This window comes from Centrocercus urophasianus, unplaced genomic scaffold (assembly GCF_019232065.1).
Source record: "Centrocercus urophasianus isolate 14NV4802_14NV808 unplaced genomic scaffold, USGS_Curo_1.0 seq_5, whole genome shotgun sequence".
Classification (NCBI taxonomy): Eukaryota; Metazoa; Chordata; class Aves; order Galliformes; family Phasianidae; genus Centrocercus; species Centrocercus urophasianus.
Genome location: NW_024885088.1, coordinates 3,515,357 through 3,534,143, shown reverse-complemented (window position 1 = coordinate 3,534,143; position 18,787 = coordinate 3,515,357). Strand labels below are relative to the sequence as shown.

Genomic DNA, 18,787 nt, shown 5'->3' with positions numbered 1-18,787 from the left:
AGAGAAAGAATGCAGCCTCAGTGCAAGATAACAGTTAATACAAGAAGACTGTAATCCCATTAAACAGAATTTGTAAGATTCTGTTTGAATTACATTAACTTGGTGAGAGCAGCATTCTTCAAGTGGAGGGCACTCAATGGAGGGCTGCAGAGAAGGCCACTCATCAGGTGTCAGCTCCAATTTGCTTTCAGCTGCTCAGCCCCGTAAGTGTTTTACGTGATCGTGTCACAACAGCACGTGCTGTCATTGCTCTAAACTCAGGAAGGAATTGGGAGCAGTAGGACGAGAATGTTTCTGTAGTACAACTGTCTGTGGAAGCCTTTCTTGGCTAAATTACAGTCCTTAGGGAAGGAGATAAGAAGCCTCTAGGGAAGAACAATAACCTTTTTAGAAGCAGCTTCGTGTGGCTGCAGTTGGTAGAAGTCGAGTACTTTTTGCTGCTCGAACATCTGACTGAGAATGGTGACATGGGGTTTTTGTGGGAAAATCCAGTGGGATTCAAGATGAGAATACACAAAGCAGTGTCTCCACTCCTTAAGAAGTCTCCTGTTCTGGAAGAGAAACAATTCCAGCACTTTTGTAAAAAAATAAAAACTGCAACTCTACAAAAAGAATGCTACTTTTATTTTCAAATGCTGTAAAAAGCCTCATATAAATTTTTATAATGCTTCTATGTAACTTTCCCAACCACAACTAATGAAATAGTCTAGGAAAAATATAGCAGTTGCCATTTTGACTCCAAGAACAAGCTGCTGTAATATATCAACATTAAAATGACAAAGTACAGTATGTTACAATGCTTGTAATTGCTCGTGTTATTGAAAAAGTGAGAGCACTTCCTAAGCATTACAGTATAACTGGGCTAAACAGCAGTATTCCCTACTTGCTGCCGCAGAGGAAAGTCACCTCGTTACAAGGAGCCAACACAACGCCCTTGTACTGCTTATGCCCATTCCTCTTGGTAGAGTGGAGAGCTTTCAGCAAGCCCCTTTGCACTTAGGTGAATTCACCCACATCATGCTGTTATTCCATACTGTATCCCACGACTCAGGTGTTTGACAATTGACCTATAAAAATAACACTTACATAACTCTCCAGCAAGGCAAATTTAACAGTGCAAATGCAGTATCAACAATATTTGATTTGTGAATGCTGGCAATGTTTTTTAAAAACTCCTTTTGTACGTGAAACAACCGGCGCTGCCGTTCTGTACCCAAGGCCGCGCTCACGCCGATTGGAGATGGAACATAGCGCAAAAGCTCAGCTGTGTTTTCCGATCCAAACTTCCTCCTCTGTTTTGGCGTATTCAGATCCAGAACTTGGATTCAGGCCCACTACTTCCACTGACGCACTCGAGTTTTCCCTGCTGCAATCTCCCCAGCAAACCTCTGACAACAATTTGCATACAGAAATCCACATTTAAACAAAGTTAACAACGCTCGCTTCCAGAAAATAAATTTTGACATGGTTGCAATCATCAAGCCATTTCAGGATCTTTGGTACTCCAAGAATACAAAAAATAAATGGCACAGTGACAAACATCACCAAAGGAAGAAAATAAAAACAACCATCCAAACAAACAAGACAGAAAGAACAAAGCAAGAGATATGTCGCACTTCCATTTTTTGAAAGCCAGTGTAAATTAACCTTCTGTTCTCTTCAATCTATTACAGTGTCACAGTTTTATCTTTAAAAAAATTCTATATTCCTAAAAGCAGTAGTTAATATTTTGTTTAACTCGATTTATTGATTAAAATAACGCTATGTATTCAAAAAAATAAATTCAACTACCACGATACAGGAGTTTATGCTAAATAGGCTGCAGGCTTTTTCCCGGAGGATGTAACTCCTATGTGAGCACTGATATGATTAACCATCCTCCATTTTAAATGCTTATTATCTTTAGTGTTACAAGGATTGAGCTTTTTCCCAAGTTTGTAAACCAGTGAATATGTACAGATAGTTGTATCATAGATAGCTTTAAATTATATGTGTATTTATTTGCCCTCCCTCAAACCTGCACAGGAAAATAAAAATCACCAGTATTACTGAGCATTTGTAGTTCCCATGAAATTTATCTTGTCTTAGCAAGCTCAAGCAAAGGCTTCTTTTTATGTTATGCAAATAGGGTAACTGTGGTCTTTTGAAATGCAGTGCTCACAGGAATTCCACTTCTGGTGCCTAGTGCCCCACGCATGAGGCTGAAAATGAAAATGGAGAAAAATTCTCATTGGAATAGCAGTATCCTTTGGGGCCAAGTCTGTGCCTTGTATATGTTCCGCCCAAGATCCTCTTGGTAGAACAGATCAAATGTCAGACAAATGATTTCCTTTTCTGAGATGCCTCAGAAGCTACAAGAGCACTGGCAGAAAGGCATCCCAAAGTACAGAGGTGGGTTTAAGCGAGCTGCTGATTTTGGACAGCCTCTGAATGGATTCAAGTTGACTCTCACTACCTTAACATGGCTAAGAACAACACTGCAGAATTCCAGAAGGATCTTGTCCCAGTAGCAGTAAAGTGATGTTAATTATTCTAAGTTTTGGGAAGCAAAGAAATGGGAGATGGCTAAAATTGAACATTTAGACAAAGTTTAGCTTAGCCATAACATAACACAATACTTTGCAAATTGGGTGGACTTTAACACACTGTTCCTCTTCCATGAACTGCAGACTAAATTTTTTTGTAGAAAATCAGCATAAGTGAAAATGCCTGACAGAAGATAAAATATCAGAGTACAGATCACTGAAGCCCTTGAAGAATATTAACTGTTGGAATGGGGAAGAGTACACACAGGTCAGTAAGCCACTGATGCACAGAAACCTTTCTTGCAAATTGAATTTTATGCAACAGATAAGCACTACACAGTAAGATTTTGAAGCATACAAATAATTTGGAACAGCTGACACCTTGGTGCCAAACAGCAATAAATATTTCTGTGATAGCTTTATAAATAGTCACTTCCATTTTGCTGTGAATGTCAGTCTGCTGGAGTCCTCCCTACCATATGCCAAAACATCCTGTGCTTCATTCTGATGGGCGTTGTGAGGCCTCCAGAGTGCTTTACATTGCATCCAGGGGAAGAATGCAGCAATAGTGACTCTGCTTGTTCAATCACTGGTCAATTGTTTATCGCTGTAAGCCTTTTGTAACCAGAAAATGACATCAAAGATCTCTACTGTATTGAGACAGATTAGAAGCACTACAGATAATATGCCAGTATAGGCAGAGATGTAAAATTTGCCAGCAATTAGATACCAGCAAGCTGTTAAAGGAATGCTGTTTGGCTCTGAATGATGTCTAAGTAGATGAGCAAAATCTCAGCCAGCACCCAGGAGGCTCTGCTTCCATTTCCTTGACTCATCTCTGCTGTCAGTTTGTCACCAGCTTGCAGACTGAGAGTAATGGTAGTATATGCGCCACCTGATTCAGTCATGGTTGGTTATGTTTTCTGGTAACTGGGCTTCAAACCCAGCTGATCCCTTGCAACCTCATGGTTCACTTTAGGGAGAGACACGAGAAGACAACAGAGCCTACAGGACAGAGAGTCCAACGAGGCACTCCACTTCCTCTGACTTGGCAAAGGCTGCTACAGGTATTCCAGAAAGAGAAGGGTACAGCAATATCCCTTCTGCCTGGAACTTCTTATGGAGATGAAAAAGAAAAAGCAGCAATTTCATCACAGGGTAAGTTTTCTCAGACAGAAAAGGATGTTTAAATTCTCAGCAGCAAAAAGATGACCTGTCTCAAAAATGAGGCAAGAACACAATCCTGGAAATGGCTGCCATTTCAGAACTTGATGTCTGAAAAAAGTTCGTTAGGAGTTTTTATTGTTGTTTCTTTTTCTCTTGAATTTGCCAACACATACAATCATCATAAACAGTAACATCATTTTCAATAACAGGGCCCACCAACTATCATTTCAAGCAGATCAAAGGGGCCGTCTCCCTGCCCACATCCCACAGAACAAGGGATGATCTGATCATGAAACCCTCCAGCAGGGAGGAGGATTGACACTGGAGAGTGTACCAGTAGGCCCCACAGGACACTGCTATTTAAAATACGCCACACTCATGGGACAACTGCAAATCACAAACTGGAATAACCTTAGAGCCACTGCTCAGAGAATTGTGAAAACGTGGGCAATGGTTTTTTATACTGCATACCTAAAACCCACCAGGTGAGCAGTGTAACAACAACGCTGCATAAAATGATATGTTTTACTCCTGGGTGGATTAAATGGGTTACAGTACAAGCAAAGCCACAGTACAGAGGCATAATTAATTGTTATACACACATAGGCAGTGCAGTTACAAAGGGATGTATGGTTCCTTTTATTCCAGTACCTTTGTATAATAAAGTTAACAAAAATATTCAAATATTTAAAAAAAAAAAAAAAAAAAGAGCCAGCTGGCACTGCCAACTAATTCCTGTAGTAGTAGTAGTAGTAGTCTTAGAAATCCTAATCCTGTAGAATTTCCTTGTGAAACTGATGCGCACCAGAGTCAATATATTGATAACTAATGCCAAGCAGGTCTGGTGATGCAGCTACCTGAGGTTTGTAATTTTTGTTTTTTGTGGGTTTGTGTTTAGTTTCACAACTTCCCAGCTTTCATGTAGGTAGGGATCGAGCCACGCTGAGTGAGCCCTTCAAACCTCTTGTAGGTATAATTGAGGAAAACCCAGTCTTTGGATTTGTAGTCAGGTTCCGTTGTGTTTGGCACTAGAATTCAGACACAAAAATAAAAACAAAACAAAATTAAGAAGTGTTGCTTCCAAGAAGTCATAGAATGGCTTGAGTTGGAAGGAACCTTAAGGATCACCAAGCTCCAAACCTCCTGCCACAGTGTTGCCACCCCCTAAACCAGGCTGCCCAGGGCCCCATCCAACTTGGCCTTGAACACCTCCAGTGATGAGCATCCACAACCTCTCCAGGCAACCTGCTCCAGCACCTCACCTCACTTTCAGTGAAAACCTTCCCTTGACAAGTAATCTAAATCTCCCCTCCTTTAGTTGAAAACCATTTCCCCTTGTCCTATTACTATCTACCTGTGTAAAAAGTTGATTTCCCTTCTGTTTACAATCTCCCTTTAAATACTGGAAAGTTGTAACAAGAAAGAGAGCCTGCCAAGCACAGCAGTTCTTGCAGGAGAAGCAAGGCGGCTTCATCAACAGGCTTCCCTGTGCAGACCAAATGCAGGTATACACATAGTGTTATCCCCCCTGGAAACATAAGAAAAAAAACGTATCCAAATTCTCCTGAAAGAACAATGCACATGGAGCACATGTTCCTATTTTAGGACGTCTGCCCTGCTTACAGCTCCTACAAGGTTCAGCCAGCAGGCGATCTGGTCACGTTCTGTCTATGAACAGCACACACAGCTGGTGTGCTGATCACTGGCATTCACTGCAGTGGGCTCCTATATTAAGCGCTCAGATTGCTGCTCTTGGAGTTCTACAACAGCATGTTCAGCATGGGTGCCAAAAACGCTGATACTCAAGTGAGCATTTGGGCATCTGGATCCACAGGAACGTTTTCAGTAACACAATGTGCCTGAGATGCCAAAACCAATACAAATATACTTTGCATTACCTAAATATGGACTTCAGTAGCTAACAGGAACTGGAGATCAACCGTTTTTGCATTGAAAAGACAAATTTCTATGCCATTAAATAAAAGCCATCTCAGAAAAAAATAGCCTTTGATAATTCTTAAGAATGTTAGCACATCTGCACCTATTTGACAGAAATTAACCATTGTTATATATCTGTCTATCTTTAACCTATTAATAATTATTGAAAACAGTAGGAACTAGAGAACTAGGCACGTCAGCCAATCAGGCCTTTCATATATAACAATTTTCTACTACTCCACAATAGAAATTAACAATTAAAAAAATACCTAAAAGATCTGTAGAGCCACTCAGGCTTATACATCATTATGTTAAGTAATCATCTGCCTGAATTTCTTTGCCAAAAAATACGTTTGCCTTTATGTTTGGCATAAAATTAAGAAAAAAAAAAAGTTGAAGTAAAAAAAATCTGTACTGATCTGCTCTTGGTCAGACTTTGTTTATATCACATGGTTGACAACTGTACAGTTTTCAATGCTCACTATATATGCAAACCATTTACTAATAAATGTTGTTAAAATAAATGTCTTGTTAAACTCTTTTTTTTTTCCCCCAAAATTTTAAGGAAGTAGAAGCTATGACACATCATAGGTTAACATCTATTTTTGAAAGAAAATCTCTAGACCAAGCCTGTATATTGGTTAGGTTATCAGAAAAATGAACGTTAAGAAGAACAAATGAACCCAAGGAGTATTCTGGCATGCTGTAGACAGAAGTTTGGAATTTACAATGGTAGCCTCACCTGGCTGTAAAATATCAGATTCAGGAAATTCATCGAAGTTGGATGTATCGTCAATACTTTTGATTTCTATTGGAATTGCAGCTGGTCTTTCCCTGTAAGCAAACAAATGGCAGAATAGTGAACGTTAGGAAAAATATGCAAAGTTCCACCTTCGTTTAATTTAGATTTTTACAGTTGCAACATCCTTTCAATTTAAAAAGCAAAGGTTCCATTGAGTCCTTGAAAGATGCCTATTTTCTGACATCACAAGAAGGTTTCCTGGTTTCCTAGCATCAGCACGCTCTTGGCAAATGTGAGGAAAACACGCTTTTCCATTAGCTGAAACTGCATTCCACCCTCATGTGCCATGCAGCTATCGGTGTGATCTTTGATGTCACCAAGAACCACGGTGGTTACCTTCGTTCCATGGACCCAGCCTACCCAGCTGAGCAGGATTTTACTTGCATTTGAAGCCATTAGACACGTTGCTTTACAATTCCATGGAACTCATCCAAATATCTTTCAGCTGTAGCTCTTACTTCTGATGCCAGCATCTCAGATCCAAAATGAGTTGACTGACACGCTGCTGCTTTATTAGCTTGACACTCAGAACTCTTAAGGTAGCTTTTAAAGCTACTGAAATGATCTACCCCACAAAAACATTAACACTGGAAAACGGCACTGTGGGAGAGTTATTAATTTATAAGTGTAAACTTATTATAGCCATAATTATTACAATTACCCTTACATCCACTTCTGGGTGGAATGAGGAAACTTTTTTTTGCCAGATTGCCAAATGTGACTTGAACAAATACGTCACTGCTTTTGCTGCTTATTAATGTCTCCCACACTGAAAAGATAAATGAAGCTTTCCACACCAGAGGAAATGAGAAGAGCTGGACAACCACATTCTTACTGTATGGATTGTCATGCACAAAAACACAGCATTACTGGAAGAGCCATCCCAGGAAATCTGGGCATTTCTGAGGCTGCTCGCAACAGTAAAAATCTGATGAGATCTATGAATGCCAGCACAGCCTAAAAACCTTGAGCGTCAGTAGGTGCAGTTCAAAATGAGAGAGAATTTGCTATCATAGTGCATGAAATTCCTGCTGTCATGACTTCTATGTTTTCTATAAAAGGTGTGTATATATATACACATGTGTACCTGATATGCCCCCAGTCCACTCCTTCAAAAAACGGATGACTTTTAATTTCCTCCACTCCATTACTACCAATTCTGTTCTCTGAATCGGTACAAAACCTGAAAAAGTAGAAAAAAATAAAGAGAACATTACAATAAAAGCTGACTGTTGCAAAAGAAAATAAAAGCATCATGGTATCAAGGAGTCTTAGCAAACTGCTTAAAACTGTTGCATCTCCTGGTTAATGTAAAAGCAACCCATTGCCTCTAGGACAAACTTTGCAGTAACAGTCAGATTAGTCTCAAGCTTCATCAGATCTTATTTGGTTTGGTTTTATCTCTATCAATACAGGAATTTTGCTTTGTCTAAAACTTAATTTAAGCTCAAAAAACCTCTGTCTAATGCATCCAAGATGTACTGAACAAAGTATACATTGAGGTCTCTGGTGCCACACCTACTGTTTTGACCTTGTTGTAGTAAATTGCCCATTAACTAAAGATGTTTTTAAATTCAGCTTTGCATAGCTTCTTGAAATTGTGTGATTTTACACTTCATTAGCTCCTTCCACATAAAGAAAAAAAAAGCCTAAATGTAAATAGTCTTGGCATAACTAAATCCAGAAGCCAGTCTGCTAACAGATAGGCTTCCTATAATATCTCAAACTGTCCTGAATACAGCCAGAGAACAAGGGAGAAATCCCCAGCAGTAATACTCTGTGCTCTTCATAGCATAGAACTCAGGATGCTGACAGCATCAAGGAGCAGTTAAACAAAAACAACAGAGAAACAGATACAAAAAACATAATAAAATTGTTACATACAAAGTTATGAATAAAGATTAGCAATAATTAAATAATTTGAACTATGCTAGCATCAGCAACTGGATTAAGAATAACTATTGGCTGTATATGTTATGTTAGTTACATGCAATTGGAGCACTGTTTGGACTAATAACAAATTCTAGTTCTTGGCTCTACCTACAAAAGTGCATTCCTCTTTTTGCCAGTAATAAAACTGTGTAAGCTTGTATTATTTTATTTGAAAAAATAAAATAAACCAAGGCCATAAAGCATCTGCCCCTCCAAATCTGCCAGGTCTAGAACATTTCTGCCTGACCTTAATGACACTTCAAAACCTCTCCCAGAAATTCAGCACAAGCTGCACGGATGAAAACCTAGCATTTTGGAAAGCAACAAGTCGATTCAAAACATTCAGAAATTTCTTTCAGTGCCTTCAGTGTTGGTGAGTGGCTGTTTTTCTTAGTCCCTGAGAAGACAAAAATATTGTTTGATAATCACTATTTTTTTTCCCCCAGCTCTGTTTCTCCTGATACAGTGGTGCAAATCAAGATTGTTGTACCGTATTCCTTCATGTTACCCAAACGGCAAAAAGGAAAACACTGAAAAAATCCGTCAAGAAAGGTGACAGAGAAGAAACCAACTTTCCCTCCAAGCTACAGCTTCCTTTGTACAGGACAAAATTAACCTAATGGAAGATGATTAGGTGTGGGTGAATGGTCAGAAGTGAGCTCTTGATACTGACCTTAGAATTAAATCCTTTGCTTTCTCTGAAATGGGCACCTCTGGAGGAAATACCAAAGTTTCTTTCCAGTTCATAACTTTCCTGTAAGTTTCTTGTGGTGTTTCTGAGCAGAAAGGTGGATACCCTGCCAAAATGGGACATTAAAAAAAACAAACCAAAATAAACAGGCTCCACACACCTGCATTGCAATGGGAGATCAGATTGGGTGAACTGATGGACCCGGTCACCTCTGAACCCTCTGAATGATTCTTAGGTTGTGTTCTTTAACTTACCTATTAGCATTTCATACATAATCACTCCCAAAGACCACCAGTCACATAGTTTGTTGTACCCAGTCTGCATAAATACTTCTGGTGCAATGTAATCTGGGGTTCCAACAGTAGAATATGCCTGGAAGACAGAATAAACTGTTAAATAAATGAATGCTATATTTTTGCACTTTGCAAAAATCTCTTCCTGCAGATTCACATATAGCATCTTACTATGTGTGTGACAAGAGCGCTGAATTTGGCAATTCAAGATATGTACAGTCCCAAGAGCATTATTCTACATGAGTAAGCACAGATGCAGAGTTATTGTTGAACCTTGGAAGTAAATGGAAGTCATCCTTCTGAATATGAAGAAAAATAAGAGTTCCAAAACTTGAAAACGGAGGTTTTTGAGACTTTTGCAAACTGCTGTTCTGTAAAAATCACAAGGATAGCTGAAACTCTGAAAATCCCATGGCTGAGAGATGCTTCAGTCTGATTTAATTAATTCTGGAATGCCCTTTATTACCTGGCCATCCCCTGTACTGTAAACACAATTTGCACCACTCCAGTGTACCACTCTCCACTGCCTTTCTGTAACATTGCCTGAAACAGTCACAGCTCTGGAAACAAGCACATGAACCAATCCAGCTGGTGCTCATCCTACTCTTTGCTGGTCTACAACCTGAACCACTAGAGCACCTTGATTTAAACAGAATTTTGAGAGCTTGAAGAGAGCTATGTCTATAAGAGATGAAGGCTTTCCAGATTTAAAAAACATGAAACAGTAGAGCCTGTTTATTATTTATTGTTTATTGTTTTCTATAACTAGTTTAAAAGAAAAATATCATGATTTTTATGAACTTACCAGCTGTCGCCTGTTTTTCTTCCATGTTTCTGCTTTTCTCTTTGAGTTCATATTCTGAAATGCTAGTTCAGAAAACAGATATTAGATATTAAATGCATTTGTAAAGTAAAAGACCGATAGCAGTTCATATTTGAAAACGGACTATTTTCTATCTTTAGAATGCTTTTTTCTAGAATTAAAACTTCATTGTCACTGGAGACAGGAAAAGAACCACAAATAACTATCACCCAATTTGTGGCTGAAAACCACGTGAAAAGGACACGTGAACAGAAATTCTACATTAGCATTTGCTAAGAATTTTACAGACTGATCTGAGATCAGCCACCCTTATTGCTGCAGTTGGTAGAGTGCATTAAGATATGGTAACAGAAACTGGCCATGTTTTGTCAACAACATTTTGTAGACAACAAGAGAGAATCCAAGAAGTACTGCCAAAGCATTTTATGATTGTTGTCATGGCAAACAGATGAACACTTCACTCTTCTAAGGTTTGATGTGACTGCTGCTGACCTCAGTAAGCCAGCACACGAAACCCATGTCCAGTCTGAGAATTCAGATTGCATTACAATACAGATATGTTACTTTATGCCCATATGCATTTATACACAAATGTACAAAAACATACTAGCACTGCAGAAAGCATAATTTCTTATCTATGAAATGCTTCCATATCCTGGGAAACATGCATTTCCAGACTTCCAACTCCATGCTATCAGCATGACTAATCACACTTAACACAGCAGAAATAAAAGATGATGTGGTATAGCTGCAGCCCAAAATCATTTAAATGTTCACCTGGGACACCTTATACTTACAGAAGTCACTTGGTGGGTTGTGTGTAAGGTTCCTGTAGAACTCAGTTCTGTGAGCTTTTTTTAAACCCGTGCATAGCCCAAAATCAGAGAGTTTTACATGACCCTAAAAAACACCAAAGATGATTAAAAAAATAATTTAGAATAATTATATTAATTATTTATAATTGTTTTTTTCTCAAAACAAAAACAAAAATAACAAGCTGTTTTCTTAACTGCACTTGCCTTCTTCTTAAGCAATGAACAATGGACTTATACAGCACAAACTTAATCCAGGACAAACAGTGAAACAGTGACTGAATCTTGATGTACTGTGAGAGTGTTTTCTCTAAAAAGGGTATCGCTCCCGAGAATGAGAATGATATCATCTGCAACAGCCAAGGACAGCTACTTTGCCTGGCTTTGTTTTGAACCAAGTTCTACTGAGACTGGGAAAGCTTCCAAGATACAATTCTGCTTTTTTATTTTGATGGCAATCTGGTTTTAAGCAGGTTGCCAGAGATCAACTCTGGATAATCTCTAGACCCATGTGCAATGCTTAGTGGAACCATTTCATGGCTCACTACAGTCAGCCAAGCAGACAGACTGGTCCTGCTTGGGAGTGGATAATAAAACAAATGAGACAACTGCAGGAACTGAACTGATTATTTAGTGCTGTCTGAATGTTTCATGCTTTCATTCTTCTTGAAGCAACTAAGTAGATCAGTTTTCTATGTACATGAATATGAGCATCTGGACACCCTAGGTGGATCTCCTAAGAGGCTTACCGAATACAAAAACAATCAATCAGCCAATCAAACAAAACCAACACAAGGATAGCTTTGCTTTGCTTAGGTATATTAGAATTCAAGAAGAGGAAAAACACAGTGGCCATATTCTGCCATTACAGTGGCTAGCTTAGATCAGGTATGGCACTACTGGCACCCAGTGATCAGCACTGCTGCACGTGGCATTATCTGCAGACTGAGATGTTTAAAGCAGAGGCAGTCTGCATGCACGTTACATGCCTTGGCATCCAGCAAAAGGTTATCTGGTTTAATATCTCTGTGGATGAATCCCAGCTGGTGAATAGCATCTATGGCCAACACAGTTTCAGAAATGTAGAACTGCGTCTCCTCTTCTGATAAGGTGTCTTTCTTCATTAACAAGGTCATCATGTCACCTAATCAAAGGATAGAAAACAGTGTATGAATGAGGCTGATTCTACGTGAAACCCACTAGATTCCAAATTTAATCTCGTAACCAGCCTCATAGCTACTAATTATAAAACTGTTAATGCAAGGACCTACAAACTCAACATACTTTTTCAGTAAACTGGAAGTAGAATTGTTGCAAATCCTAAATAGGAATTTTAATGGATAGCCCGGAAAGATACAGCAAATTTTAACGCATAATACACATATAGCACAAAAATTGTTTGAACAAGAGTTATTTTTTACTGTTTCTAGCTTTGCCAGTAAAAAGCAGAACGTATGATTAGAATTATTATTCAATCCAAGCCTATCTGACATCTTGTAACTCTTTCCCTTTCCCCACAGATCAGCAAAGGTTACACTACTGGGACCCTGTTTAGAACAGCATTAAAATTCACATCATCTCAAGTGACAGCATGCTTGTTTCTATATTTTTAGAAAGCTCACAACAAAAGATAAGGAAGTCTTTATATCACTTTTCAACACAACACATAGCTTACCTCCAGGTAAAAACTCCATGATCAAGTAAAGGTTTCTTTTATCCTGAAAACTGTAAAACATTTTCACTACCCATGCTCCATCTGCTTCAACCAATATATCTCTTTCTGCTCGGATATGGGCCACCTGGAATTAAAAAACAAACTTTAATAAAAGAATAATTTAAATATTTAAACACCAAATGCCATACTATGCATATTCCTAGTCATAGAATCATAGAATGGCTTGGGTTGGAAGGGACCTCAGGGATCATCAAGTCCACTACTACACATTTTCATTATCTTCAAAAAAATCAGTTATTTTTCATACTTTTTCTACTCCCATTTTTCATAGTTTTTGCTAGATTCTAGGAAGTCCTTGCAAAATATCAGCTTTCCATAACTTCTCAGAAGTAATCTCTGGAAATACAACACATGGCTTGTTAAGCATTCTGTTTGTTGGGTAGAACTGCAAAAGCTGATAGAAAACTGCTATTCCATTTTTATTATATCCTATAGCATTCATAATAATAACAATAACAACAACAACAACAACAATTTTTAAAAAAGCTCCACAACGATCAGCTCTGCAAAACAGTAGCTCTACTGCTAGCACAGTTAAAAATTCAGTGTGCAACTCAGTGTGCAAATACTGGTAAAACTATTGGAAAAAAAAACCAAACATTTTGCATTAAAGAATGCAAGAGCTAGCAGATAAAATAGAAGATGCTTAATGATTCCTGTCAGAAGGTACCAGTTTTCTCCTATACGTATACAAATAAAAGGTAAATAACTGTTTCTACACAGATAGCTCACTGTTTACACTCAGCAAAGTAAGCCTACAAAATCCCTTTGCAACAGTGATAAGAATGGCTAAACTAATTACTTCTTGTAAAACCTCCTATCTCCATTGCTGTGAAAGAAACATTTGACATAAAGAGAACTATTATGCAGCTCCCAAACCCACACATTACTAATTGTGTTTGAACTGCTTTTCAAATGGTACCCAGAGACTGCTCCTATCTGTGCACATGGTGAAGCTTACTCCAAGCGCAAGTGCCTCGGCCAAGGGGAAAAGGGCTGTGATGAGTCTTGGTCCATAGAGATGACCTTAAGTAGCAGTGAGAGCTGAATGGCCACTACTGAAGAAGGGCTTGGGCTCTTTTAGCTGGGGGAAAAATGGAAGAGAAGATGGAGCCATTCCTTCAAGTGACATATACAAAGCTGGCCCAGCACTGGTACAGCCACCACTGCTGCTGTGGCACATCCTGGGCAAGTGACTGGGAATGACTGACCATACTTGGGACATTTCAGTCCCAGCTGGGCATTGGACAAACGCTGAGAGCTGCTGCCCCACGAGTTCCCTGGAAACTAATGGTAATGAAGACCACAGAAGGGCGTATGCATTACTAACGTGTACCCTCAGGGCAGAGAAAATTGAAAAACATATATATGGAAGGATATTTATTGACATAACAGACAAAATTTTATATTTCATATAACAGCAAACAACTTCTGGAAAGAAAATAAGTACTATGTGCCACTATCCCAGCATCAAGAAATATTTCCAATAAGCACCAAACAAAGTTTTCTGCATCTCTTTCTCAGTTTGAACATCTTTCTGATGCATCTTTTTCACAGGGCACTGGGTTCCCTCTCAGTAGTAGACACTCAAATCCAATTTATCTAGTCATATCTATTGCTTAGTCTCACATATATACATATATATATATACAGATAGCTCACTGTTTACACTCAGCAAAGTAAGCTATATATACCAATGCATATATATATATATATGTATATGTATGTATAATGTATATATATATATATTTCCACCCAGCATTCTTCCATTTCCAAAGGTAGCTACAAACTGTAAGATTAAAAACTTGCATAAAAAGCAGCCAGAAAAATGTCCAAGTGCCACCACTTTTGAAAGTTGTATTTGCATCCTGTGATACGTCCCACTGAACAAACCTGGCAATGGAAGTTACAGCAGGTAAATACTCCCCAGAGGAGCTTGCAGCTCCAGCCTAAAAGCAGTGGCTGAGCTGAGCCTCTTTGCCACATCAGGTTATGAAATGGGGGCAAGGCTTCAGCCAGCGGGGCACACACATCCTGCCTCTGGGACACACAATACTGCTTTCGTTTCCTACTTTTAAAGCTCAGGGTTCCAAGACAAAAACCCTGTATTATGATAAAAAGTAAGTAGAGGTACTAATACCAGTACAGGAGAATATAGAACACGAACATGGGTTTTGGATAGGTAAGTGTATGGGAACTGCTGAGTCACGGCCTGAACCTCTGATTGATCACCTGAGGTGAGCCATGAGTCAGCCAGAGGAGCACAGGTGGAGGCAATTCACCTGTGCTGCCGGAAGGGGTGGAACCTGGCTGCACCCCTCCTAGACCTATTGAAGAGCTGGCTACCAGTGGGGAAGGATCTCTTCTGGAGGTTGCCTCCTCTGGTGTTTTGTAGGTGAGCCCAGCATAAGGGTAAGCCTTCCATTTGTTCTCTTTTGTTATCATTGTCCACTTTGCCTAACTCTCTTGATTATATTGTGATTGTAACATCTTGATATCCATTGATTATACAGTAAGGAAGAGTCACGGAATGGCTTAGGTTGGAAGGAACCATAAAGATCGTATGATTCCAATCCCTCTGCGGTGGGCAGGGCTGCCATCCAGCAGCTCAGGGCCCTATCCAACCTGTCCTTGAACTCCTCCAGGGACTGGGCACCCACAGCTTCTCTGGGCAGCCTGTATCACTGCCTCACACCACCCTCTGAATAAAGAATTTCCTCCTCATTCTCTTTCGCCCTGTCACTACACTCCCTGATGAATATAGTCCTGTCCCAGCTTTCCCCATAGGCTCACTTGAGGTACTGAAAGGTCACACTGAGGTCTTCCTGGAGCTTTCTCTTCTCAAGGCTAAATAACCACAGCCTTCTCCAGCTACACTTTTGTTTGAGACATCTACACTTGATTTTTTTTCTTTGTGGCGCTAAAGAGCTTGCTGTGTCCTATTGGGGAATTTACAATGAATTTCTGATTAGAAAGCAAAAGCAAATAAACAAAAATCCAACTAAAAAGCAAAACAAAAGAAAAACAAAGCCAAATAATGAATAACACGACACCTGCTGGTATCTAACCACCAAAAGAAAACATCATGCATTCTCAGTTTTTACTTCGGCTTTTCAAGAAGTATTTTCTTTGAGATGTAATTTTACAGATTAAGGTCTACAGGGCATGCATTGGTAAAGGAAAAGACTAGAAGAAAAAAACACCATCTTGATCACTGTTCCAAGCAGTTGTAAATAAAACATTTTCAAAATGATGTTGCATGACCTTATTTCTTAACTACTACTCTATACTCACATAGCAACTCCATAAATGCCTTGGGCTGCAGTTCGATTATGGGGGCCATAGAATTGGAAAATATGACCAAATACAACTCTGGAAATTTTCTAGGCCATGTAACTTTGAAATCTAGGGGACTTATACAACACAAACCTGTTCTTTCTCCAGCATATCTGCTTTTCTTAGTATCTTCATTGCATAAATATGACCTGTATCCTTCTTCTGAACAAGACGTACCTTTAATGAGAAAAACAACCCAATCAGTCTCACCTAGCCCCATACAAAATATAGAAGGCTCTAAACTGGAGGGGGGGGGGGGGGGGAGGGCACAGAAAGTTTCTTCTCTTAGATATTGAAAAACATATGGATAAAGGAGTATTTCCACATCATGTACAAAGCCAACACAAATGATGAACAGATAGTTGAAGCAATTGTTGTTAACAGGCACACAGGAGTCCAGGTAGCTGTGAGATTGTGTATGCTACAATTCAGGAACAGGAACAACCATCACGTAATGCAGGGCAGGATTTTTATGGAGTGGAGCTGTATTACAGCAAATCCTCCATTTCAGGGGGGCTGCACAAACACCATCAGCTGGGGCTAACATGAAGCTGTGAGAAACTAAGACCCTTTCCACAGGCCTTGATAAATCCATGCTCATAGTTCACTACTGGTCTCACTACACATGCACAATTATTCCAACAGCTGTTCTCCTGCAACAAAACTTTTTGTTCTACAGTTAAAATCTTTCCTTTTAATTTTCAATCCAATTTTAATATCCCGTTCAAGGGAGAGAGTCACAAACCTCCCCAAATGCTCCTCTTCCTATTACTTTCAAAGATTCAAAGTCATCCAAGCCGAGTCTTGTTCTCTTCAGTCGCAGAAATTCTGTTTCTTTGCGAGCATGCTGTGACCTGCGCAGTTTTTTCTGAGAAAGTACATACATGAGAATTCAAATCATCTTACAGAAAGCCCAGATAGATAGTCACTCTTCCTGTGAAGCACTGTCTCTCATTAGGGGTACAGGGAAAATCTTTCTGAATTTCTTCAAAGTGTGACGCACAAACACAGTCATTCATAGAGGGGTCTCAGGCCTACATCTCGTTTTATTTTTGGTTGTTATTTGGATATAGAGAAGCAGGGATAAAAATCAATGAAAAAAAATCATACTGGTTTAAAGTCCATCAGTTCAAACGCCAAAGTCACCAGCTAAGGCAAGGACTCTGTTTTTGAGCAGCATAAAACAGTAAAAGGTAAAACCTGCACCTCAGCAGACACAGCAATGACAGGCAACAAGGAACCTAGGCAGGCAGCAGAAATCCAACTTACGCTATCCTATAACAAAAACCATTTATTTTACTGCAGAAAAATACTTGCATTTGAAAGAATGATCTATCTCAGTCCTGCCATATTTTTTGTCCCATAAAAACAAAGGGATTCACCTTGAGAAAAGATGAATGCCAGCCTATGCTCCCAAAGATGCCAAGATCTCAGAGGCTGTTAATGTGACTCAAAAAGCAGGCCTGACAGATTTTGTATAATGACAGTGTCACTAGAAACCACAAGATGGCATCAGACATCCACATTAGCCTTCCTCTCTTTCCAGAAGTTACATCAACCCCACAAACTTGAGAAATGACCAGAAATGACTAAGATGCTGTCACTATTTATTCCACTATCTATTCCGGATGCAGTACAGGCAGAAATGAAATGGTCAACCTCAGAAAAGTACGCAGACATGCCCATATTCAAACGTAACAAGGAAGCACCTGTTTTATTGTTTAAATCAAGGGGAAAAAAAACAGTTCCGCATTTTGCTTTCTACCCAGTTCTTCCACTGCATCTCATCCTTTCCTTATCTGTACATCAAATTACATGTCTCACAGTTTTAAACTTTGTAAAAAATGTCATGTTATAACCTTGCTGTGGTCATATATTTCATAGTGATTAAAGCAGCATGAAGAGCACCTTAGCTATTCAAAGCCTTGTATTCAAGCATATGCACAGCTTTCTTTGTTATTTACAAAAGCAGCACTCACAATATAAACTTCATGTGACGCCAGCTAATGTTTCCATAAACTCAAACACCAACTTTTAGAAATGCGAACAAAAAGCAAAGCAATCTCTTCAAAGGTTACTCAAGTAGTATTACCTCCTCATCTGCTAGGCCTTCTTCATCCATAGCTACTTCTAGCTTCTTCTGCCTGCAGAGAGGAAAAACAAGACATTTATTTATTTTTAATAAAAAAAAAAAAACCAAACACCCCATACCATAGCACTACAGACTACTTAGTTGAGATACCAAAGCATTTGCTTCAAACAGAAGTATGAAAACTTATTGCCAACTCCACACATTTACTCACTTGTAAGTATGTTGAAAACATATAAGCAAATTTAAGCCCATTCTTATGTGCTCGCAAAATTCCCCTCCTCCCAGCACCCTGCCTGGATTAGGGCTCCTGGGCTCCGCAAATGGTGCATGGCCATGCTGGGTGGTACCAAGTGTACAACAAAGCCTGGGGCAACCCACAGGTGGGGGTGACAGCACACATGGCAAGGGAGCCAGCATGTCTCCTGGAGCTCTCTTTGCTCATCCCAAGATGCCTCTGTATAGCCTTCAAGATGCGGTTTCATGAAGTTGGTCGCCCACTGGTAGCACGTGCGAGTTTCAACACTGGGTGCCAGGCTGCTCCTGCCTTATCTGCGTTAAGTGCAGCAGGATCCCCTAAATTAAAGGCCCTCTGCAGACAGTCTATCTGTCTAACTAGAGGCAACCCAATTGCATGGGATAAT

The 18,787-nt window shown here is 39.4% G+C and overlaps 1 protein-coding gene across 1 annotated transcript in view; it reads right to left on the bottom strand.

The window, feature by feature from the left end:
- Positions 1–601: 601 nt before the first annotated feature.
- STK38L (serine/threonine kinase 38 like) overlaps positions 602–18,787 on the bottom strand; it is a 46,194-nt gene continuing 28,008 nt past the window's right edge. The window contains exons 3-14 of the mRNA XM_042835015.1: positions 18,147–18,198; positions 16,800–16,922; positions 16,148–16,231; positions 12,659–12,782; positions 11,973–12,127; positions 10,969–11,071; positions 10,154–10,215; positions 9,310–9,427; positions 9,038–9,161; positions 7,520–7,615; positions 6,373–6,464; positions 602–4,720 (exon numbers count right to left, since the gene is read on the bottom strand). Coding sequence (XP_042690949.1) covers positions 4,593–4,720; positions 6,373–6,464; positions 7,520–7,615; positions 9,038–9,161; positions 9,310–9,427; positions 10,154–10,215; positions 10,969–11,071; positions 11,973–12,127; positions 12,659–12,782; positions 16,148–16,231; positions 16,800–16,922; positions 18,147–18,198 — 1,261 coding nt within the window. The 3' untranslated portion in view covers positions 602–4,592. The remainder of the gene's footprint in view (positions 4,721–6,372; positions 6,465–7,519; positions 7,616–9,037; positions 9,162–9,309; positions 9,428–10,153; positions 10,216–10,968; positions 11,072–11,972; positions 12,128–12,658; positions 12,783–16,147; positions 16,232–16,799; positions 16,923–18,146; positions 18,199–18,787) is intronic.